The sequence below is a fragment of the Phalaenopsis equestris genome, unplaced genomic scaffold (assembly GCF_001263595.1).
Source record: "Phalaenopsis equestris unplaced genomic scaffold, ASM126359v1 Scaffold000237, whole genome shotgun sequence".
Classification (NCBI taxonomy): Eukaryota; Viridiplantae; Streptophyta; class Magnoliopsida; order Asparagales; family Orchidaceae; genus Phalaenopsis; species Phalaenopsis equestris.
The window spans coordinates 876,856-885,570 of record NW_018164679.1 but is presented as its reverse complement, the minus strand read 5'-3'; the positions used below and the strand labels follow the sequence as shown (position 1 = coordinate 885,570).

At 37.1% G+C, this 8,715-nt stretch overlaps 3 protein-coding genes across 3 annotated transcripts in view; all 3 read left to right on the top strand.

Annotated features, from left to right (window-relative positions):
- The window catches only part of LOC110023949, a 31,044-nt gene extending 29,167 nt beyond the window's left edge, over positions 1-1,877 (top strand). Inside the window, exons 6-7 of the mRNA XM_020723612.1 lie at positions 702-934; positions 1,138-1,877. Of these exons, the coding sequence (XP_020579271.1) occupies positions 702-934; positions 1,138-1,716 (812 nt within the window). The 3' untranslated portion in view covers positions 1,717-1,877. The remainder of the gene's footprint in view (positions 1-701; positions 935-1,137) is intronic.
- Positions 1,878-4,337: 2,460 nt separating this feature from the next.
- On the top strand, positions 4,338-6,112 carry LOC110023948. The gene is made up of 2 exons (XM_020723611.1): positions 4,338-4,386; positions 5,574-6,112. Exons 1-2 carry the CDS (start codon positions 4,338-4,340, stop codon positions 6,101-6,103), a joined length of 579 nt encoding a protein of 192 aa, XP_020579270.1. The 3' UTR covers positions 6,104-6,112.
- Positions 6,113-6,332: 220 nt separating this feature from the next.
- On the top strand, positions 6,333-7,419 carry LOC110023947. Its single transcript, XM_020723609.1, is given in 2 exon segments — positions 6,333-6,664; positions 6,667-7,419. Coding segments are annotated over 2 exon segments (1,068 nt in total). The 5' UTR covers positions 6,333-6,349.
- The last annotated feature ends 1,296 nt before the right edge of the window (positions 7,420-8,715 follow it).

Genomic DNA, 8,715 nt, shown 5'->3' with positions numbered 1-8,715 from the left:
TATATTAAGTTAATCTTGAGTCAACTCGATCAGCTCAAAAATCAAATATATAATTCTAAGCAAAAGATATTTAGATTAGTGGTGGCATTCTCCGTCTATATTTCTCCACATTGCCTTCACTTCTTTCACGTTCCTCCTATACCCTTTAATCCTTCTTTTTTTCTTTTCCACCTCCTGTCCACTTTCTCTTTCTCCAACTTCACACTCTACCCTCCCTCCATTTTAAGCCTTCCCCTCCCCAACCTCTTTTCTCATCTCTCTCTCTCTATCTATCTCAATCGCCCTCTCTCTCTCCCTCTCTTTCTCTCCTCTTTCATACTTCTTCTTCTTCTATCTGTAAGTGTGTCTCAGTCTCTCGTAATTTATTTTCCTGCTAAAATAGATGAAAAAAATTATTTTTTTTTTCTTTTTGTAGTAGAAAATTTCATTTTTGAAGAAAAGTTCTGATTTTTTTCTCACTATATAATTAAAAACGTCATTTTTAAGTTCCTTTAAAAAGGCTTGCAGAGTTTAAAACTCATTATGATTTAGAAAAAAAATCTAAAATAAAAAAGTATTTAAGAACATATTCTCAAACACCGAATTAACCAATCAAACAAACCTTCAAAAACTATCAATTTTTATTTTTGTATTCTCTTCTTCATTTAAATATTTTCAAAATATTTTTTTTTCTGATTAATTTTTGTAATGTGATGATAAAGGGGCTTTAATTTCTTCAGCCACAGACATGCAGTGTGAAGACCCCTTTGATTTCATTGACGACTTACTTGACTTCCAAAATGAAGATGACTGGCTAGCAATGATGGATGGTTGCGACAATGGAGATCAGATAGCTCCTCTGCAAACTCCGGAAATCGCCGGAAGAGTTCATGACAGTCCAACCGCCGTCGCCGGCAGCCGGATTAGTTCGGAAGAGGATGCGCTGAGAAGCATGGTAAGTACTACTGTTGATTATTTGAAATTCCTCCTGTTCTGTTTCTATTCAAAAAAATACTCTTCCAAATATTCCAAAAGAATTTTCTTTAAAATTCACTGTGCTTCAAAAATCATGGCCATCATCATTTAATTTTTTTCTTAAACTTTATGATTGATGAAAATTTCATATGCTAAGATCTAATTTATTCAAATTTTTTGCAGCTGCAGCGCGATGATATTGAGATTATAAATCTGGATTGGCTTTCAAACTTCATTGAAGAGTCTGATCTCAACTTTCTCAATCCTATAGCATTCATATCACAGAGCCCAACCCCTATTCTTGAGAACAATAAAGCCTCCACTTCCTCAACCCCAGACCCGCCCACAAGCCGAACCCGAACCCAAACTAAAGGCCCGCGGGCTCAAGTCACCCGACCTATCTCCCCCTCCTCCCTAACCCTATGGGTATCCAAGCCCGAAATTATGGAAAAGACACAAAAAAGTAATGTGGTTGATCGCGATAGGCTGAAGAAGTGTTTGCATTGTGAGAGTCATAAAACACCGCAGTGGCGGGCCGGACCAATGGGGCCCAAGACATTATGTAATGCTTGTGGTGTTCGCTACATGTCAGGTCGGCTTTTCCCTGAGTATCGACCCGCTACAAGTCCAAAGTTTACTCCTTTTGTTCACTCGAATTCTCATAAGAAAGTGGTGGAGATGCGGCAGGAAAAGGCTAATCTAAGCTCACCCAATGGTGATGTGGCGAAATGTGAATTGCTTGATTACATAAGGAATAAGTAAATGTGGCAAATCAAAAGTCAGCTTCTTTTTATTATCATGATGGGTCTAAGATATATGTATAGTCCATCATACTAATCTTAAAGCAAATCCCACGACTTATAGATCCATCATGGCTAAAATTTGATATTATATGACATGGGAAGGGGAGAGCCAAAAAAGGAAGGAAGCAATAGATAATTGAAGTAGTTTATGAAGGATAATGATTTATAAAATGTGTAAAAAGCTTTATTTCGTTCTTGTTTGACAAGTTGATTGATTGATAATTTGTTTATTTAGAATTTTTTATATACCACAAAGATTATGTCTATACTTATTCAAAAGAGTTATAGGGACATTTACACGCATACCGCCTAATTCTTATGTATTTATATATCTAACACTTTTATTTTATTTTTTTATATTTATACCATCTAAATCATTCATATCACATAAAAAAGTTTAGTTTTTAACAAAGTGAAATACGCATGGCAATATACGTAAAAATTAAATTTTAGATTGTTAGACATGTAACTGCATAGAATTGAGTGATATGTATATCTTTCGAGATTATAATAACTCGGGAGTATAATAATAAATTTAAATATATATATTTAGTGAAATATCTCATAAATATTGAATATTAATTATTAAATATACAAAATGTTTTTTCCTCTTTAAGCAAAAATTAAGAATGCACTTTTTAAGCAAGTTGATGTAATAATTGCTCCTTCAATTTTTTTTTCTTGACCGAATTAATTCTTATCCACATTTTTTTTGTAAAGTCAAATTTTAAAAAAAAAAAAATTCCATAAAGAATTTTGATTCATTTGGGGAGTGAAGGATGCATTTACATGCACACCTCCCAATTTTAATGTATTTACATATCTAAAATTGAAACTTCACTTTTGATATATATTTATATCAGCTAAAGGTTTGTTTGGGGCAACTTGTGTGTTTCAGGATAAGCAGTTTATCCTGAAACGCGACCAGCAGGTCGACCCGTGGTCTGCGTTTAGTATAAAAATATAAAAAATACATAATGCAATCTAACTTATAAGCTGCCCCAAACGGGTCCTAAATCTCTCATATCACAACTAAAATAATACAAGCTAACTTTTAGCATTTTATGTATGGGCAAAGTAGAATATATGTAAAAATTAAAATTTAGGGGTTAGATATTTAAATAAATAAAAATTGAGTGGCTGAATTTCAAAAATCTTCCAGAAAGCAAAAAACCAAAAAATAAAATAAATAAATAAATAAAAAGAGGTAACTTTTAACCGTTGATAAGCGCACCACAGTAGCTTTGGGCCAGTACATCCCAACAAGTGGTCTAATTATTGTGAGCGGCGTGCGCTCTCCGATCAGAGCACACTACAAATTCTGCGTGTGCTCTCCGCATGCAATAATCGCTCCAACAAGTGAGGGCAACTTAACTTTGTTTGAAAGCAATCAATCAACATATTTTATACACTTTTTATTCTTAAAATATATGTAATTGCCTCAAAATAATTTGAAATATGGATGAAATAGGGTGGTTAATTTGTAAATGGTAAGATTTTGATGGTCTATATGTAATTGCGTCAAAATAATATTGATGGTTCAATAGATTATTTGTCCAGAGTGAATTACACGGTTATCATTGACTTATTAAAATATATGGTCACTAGGTCTGTCGAAAAAGCTTGTTTGTGAACATCTTGCTCACGCACGAATAGCTCGTGTTCAGCTTGTTTAGCAACTCGCATTTGAATCAATCATTAAGCGAGTTGAACACGAATAATTTTTTTTAAGCTCGAATTATAAAAGAGTTGAACACAAATAACTTTTTGTTCGATCATATTCAACTCGTTTTAGTTCGAAATAAGAAAATTATATATCTTATTAATATCATAATATATTACATACATTCAAATCACCACAGCTTATGTGATTCAATGTTTTATTTTTGCATAGAAATGATGCAAGTTCAAATCCAATACCATAGATCTAATTCTAACTAATTTAAAAAAGACAATTTCGAGCCAACACAAACAAAAATATGTAAATCGAATCAAACACAAACACGCTCCTCACGAACAATTTCGAACACAAGTCAAGTCCAAACTCGCTCAAGCTCAGCTCATTTACAACCCTAATAATACACAAACACAACCATAAAACTTGGATCCTAGTTCTAAAATAATAATAATAATAATAATAATAAATTAAAAAAAAAAAACTTGGATTGTAGCTCTAGATATGCTAACCAAAAACATACGTATCACAAAAATATACCACCAAAATTATTTATAAAAATAAAATGCACTTTTTCAAGAATATGTAAGATGATGTATATGTAAAAATTAAATTTTAGGTGTTAGAAATGTAAATACACAAAATTTGAGTGATTTGTATGTAAATCTTTAAAAAAAAAAATTGAGAAATTTGAGATGATCTAATCTTATGTGGGTGTTAACGCTACCAATAGATTGAAGGATGATTGAAGTTTACAAATAGCTTTTGTTTTTGCTTTTACATGCATACCACATAATTCTTATGTATTTGCATATCTGGAACCTAAACTTTTAGAATAACACTCAAATCTTTAGCATCACGTTAACTGTCGTTAACAAAAGAAAGCAAAAATCAGGAGAACAGAGATGAGCGGCAACCAAGCCATGAATTTAGTACATATAATACATTTATGGGGTATTTACATACAGACCCCGCCCAATTCTAATGAATTTATATACCCAACACCTAGACTTAGCTTTGTTGCAGTCATGCCACCCAAATTTTTCATATCACATCAGGAAAAACACTATTTTAACATTTGCAGATGTGAAATACACATATTCATGTCATATAGGTAAACTTAAAGTCCAGGTGTTAGAAATGTAAATGCATAATTAAGTGGGATATATGTAAACATTCCCACATTTAATAGCTCGTAACAGGAGAACCAACATATCATCTACTACTTATATATTTACATGCCTAACAGCAAACTTTCTTTTTTACATTTATGCCGCCCAAATCTTTTATGTCACATAAAAAAATCACTATTTTAACTTTGAAAAAAAAGTGAAATACACATTTTCATGAATAAATAAGATGACAAATATGTTTAGATGTCAGATATGTATATACATGAGAGTGATATGTTGTAAATCTTTCTATATTTAATTGCGCAATAAGAGAATTAAACATAACAAGAAAGGCTGAAGAACATAATATAATGTTTAAATACGCTGACTCAAGAGACCCAACAAGGACATGAAACAAAAGAAAAAAAAAAAAAAAAAAAAAAAAAAAAAAAAAAAAAAAAACGATACAACAAAGCTTACCAAATATACAAGAAATAACGCTCTTACTCGTGACATAATGGTTTAGGGTATAATTTTTCAGCGTCACAGGTTCGAATCGTGCTTACTGACTTTCGGCTCACGCTTTCCAATATATATACAGAGAGAGAGAGAGAGAGAGAGAGAGAGATTCATGAAATATAAACTGAAGGATGAAGATGATGACGATAACGACGCATTGTATCAATTTCTTTAATTGATAATAAAAGTAGGGGCATTTACAAATCCTAGATGTTTACATATCTAACACCTGTTGAAAGATCTCGAAAATACTAATGATTATATTTCATATTTATTATAATTCTATATTTAAATGATTATAAATTATATGAGGGATCTTGAGAAATTAGAGAGATTAGTTGTCTCTTATATTTTATCATTCATTTCATTTTCTACTGCATTCTGTTTTTATTATTTTTTTTACTAGTAAATCCTGTAATAAATATTTATACATCTCTTTGCATCAATAAAAAAATTTCGGCATTATTTTGAATTTCAATAACATATCCACCGACCGTTTTTTGAATAAAGAAATTTTCTATTTTTGTACGTCTAAGCCATGGAGCCTTTTTATTGCTGCATTTCTTGCCTATTGCTATTGGGCGTCTTCCTACTTCTCTTTCGCTTCGCCACATCTATGTGGTAATAAGTCGCGGCGTTTCCTGCGCGTCGGCTTCTGCTTCTCCTCCTCCTCTGCGGAATTCTATAGCCTTCCCGGTGGTGTATCGGGAGGCGCTGCCTTCGTTCGTGTCTCCGACGGATCAGCGATCAGCCCTGAGCTCCGCCACATATGGACGAGCAGGAATTGGCGCAAAGCGGTGGAATTCTACTCTTCCGTTTTTCGGGATCTTATTGTTGAGGGTTTCCTCTCCTCAACGTCCAAATCTCTCTGCGTGGAGTCCATGTCGGGTCTCGAGGTGCTTGCTTTGAAGGAGATTGGTGTCGCTGATGCTGTTGGGATTTCCAAAAAGAATTCTCCGCCGCTGGTCGTCGCAGGCGACATACTCCACCAGCCATTCGGAGAGACAATTCGTTTGATTTCGTCTTTGTTGGCCGTATAATTGATCAGATCCGCCCGCCGTCCGGCGGATCTCGCCGGTGAAATAGCACGGGTACTGAAACCCAAAGAGTTTCTTGTACTTCTCACTTTGTCCGAGGGTGACTTATACTGCCTTCATTCCCTGGAAGTTCTTTTTTCTTGCTGCAAGAGGGTTAGGTCCAGGTAGATCAATGGTCCGGATTCCTCAAAATCACTCCGGGAGATTGTTTTTCAGAAAGAAGTTATTCAAATTATTACGGACAAAGCGATGCAAACCAATGATGATGTTGATCCTTTAATTGGTGGAAATTTGCTCCATAAATGCTCTATTCCGGCGCATAAACTGCAATTGCTGCGCTCCGCCGCGCCTCTGATTGAAGAGGAGCCCCAGAAGCCATGGATCTCCTTGAACATCAAGTACCTGCCATCAATGGTGGATATGAGCTTCAAACAGAGAGATGTTTACATAGATGTTGGTGCCCGCAGCTCTGTTTCCAGCATTGGTAGTTGGTTCAAGAAGCAGTACCCTAAGCAAAACAAGACCTTCGAGATTTATGCAATTGAGGCTGATAGAGCTTTCCATGGAATGAGTATGCATCCAAGAAAGGGATTAAGATGCTACCATTTGCTGCTTGGGTTCGGAATGAGTCCATTTCTTTTGAGGTAAACCATGATCAGGACCCAAAGAGTGATGAGAGAGGAAGTGGAATAGGCAGAACCCGAGCTGCTGGAGCTTCTTCAAATGACCTCTCCTCTGGCCACTTGCATATGATTCAAGGTTTTGATTTTGCTGAGTGGCTGAAGAACACAGTGTCAGAGAAAGACTTTGTAGTGCTGAAGATGGATGTGGAGGGGACAGAATTTGATCTGGACACTTGGCTTGGCTATCCTTGCCATCATGATACTCGTCTCTTGCATCTTCTTCTTCCTCGGCAGCAAATCCGATTCATCCCGATCATCCCTTCTTCGGTTGTTCATTTTTCCTACGAAGCCAGATTCGGCACCATCATCAAGAGCATTTCAAGCAAATTCAGTGAACTCGTGAGGGCGGCACCGGAGATGCCGCCAACCACCTCAACATCATCTCGTCGGAAATATCGCTGTCGTGGATCGGACAAGCCGTCCATCTCTCCTGCAGTATTTTTTCTTTTCTGCCCAAGCGTCAGGGGGAGCTGCGTTTCCAAACAGACCTTCTCCAAGCAACCATCAGAACCAGAGACCTCTCTACATTCTTCTCTGCAGCCGGCAATTCATGTAGCTTCTGTTGCACCTTGTTTTTTTTTTACTATGCAAGCATCGTCAGTCGTCGGAGTCAATTTCTGTCAATCAAATCCGTAAACTACCAGTTAATAAATTACCCTACAATTTCAGCAAGATCCCCCTGCTGCTATTTCTTACCCAGACCTTCTATTGACCTCTTCAATACCTACTGCAGGGTTTCCTTCCTCCTGAAATTCCCAGTAGGATCTCCTTCCTGCTAGATCTTCTTGCAGTCCGCCCTGTCCGCCCTGCCAGATCTCCTTGCCAAATCTTCACTTTCCTGCAATCAAAACTCATTATGTGGTCGCAGGGGCTCTCCCGATTTCCTTCCAGGAAACTGCTCTCCTTAGAGTCTTGAACCTCCCTACTGCAGGCCCTCTTATGCATGCATCCTCTCCCTATAGTAGCAACAACAGGATCTCCTCGTGATCCCATAAGCAACAAGTTGTAGCAAGCAACAACCAATCCTCTCCAAGTTCTTCAGGCCCTCTGTCTGATTTCTTCTTCTTGTCCGGATCTTTTTCTGTTGCAGGCTCTCAATCGATTCTCTGCCCACATCCTTTTTTGGCTAATATGCGGCCCTCCTCTGGAGCTCCTGTTCTTCCGAGCACCAGACTTCTCCCTACATGAGCTTCTTTGTTCAAATTTCGTTGCTTGAGTCTTCTCAGCAACAAACCTTCCTCCACCGGAAATTATTCCCTGCTGACAGTCGAACCTATCCCTTGATGGCTTTTCCTACCACTGGAACTCCCTCCTGCGGCCTTTCCTGCCGCCAGAACTTTCTGCGGACATATCTGCTGCCGCCTGGACTTTCGAGCTTACTCATGCAGCTGATTCCCTCCCTCATGCAGCTTTTCTCGCCGTCGGATCTACCTCAACAAATTTTTCCCTGCAGATTTTGGTCAGCTCTTCCTAAAGAAAACAATGCTCTTTCCTACAGCATTATTCCAACCTTCTCCGAGCACTACAACTTTTCTGAGCACTGTCATTGGCCACCTGCAACTTTCCTGCATCTCTCCTACAGCATTATTGCAATCTTCTTGTTGCTTTCATGCAATTATCAGTCAACCGAAGACTTACAAATTCATCAATTAAGCTTAGCCCTCGTCCAGGTCACTCTCAGGCTTCGGCTACTCTCAGGCTTCGACACTCTCAGGCTTCTGCATTCTCGGCTTCGGGACCTTCGGCTTAGGCACTTATGGTTTGAGGATTGTTGGAATTTTTTGTTGACAAATTGATGTTACATGTTTAGTCAGCATACCGCAGCCGATGTTTTCAAATTCAAGTTGAATATGATTTTCAACCATGTTCAACTTGAGGGGAAGTGTTGAAAGATCTCAAAAATAGTAATGATTATATTTCATATTTGTTATA

Coding starts and splice junctions, on each gene's coding strand:
- LOC110023948 (XM_020723611.1), top strand. CDS start 4,338: ATGAGCGGCAACCAAGCCATGAATTTAGTACATATAATACATTTATGG. Junction 4,387..5,573: donor ACATATAATACATTTATGGG/GTATTTACATAC, acceptor TTTTGAATAAAG/AAATTTTCTATTTTTGTACG.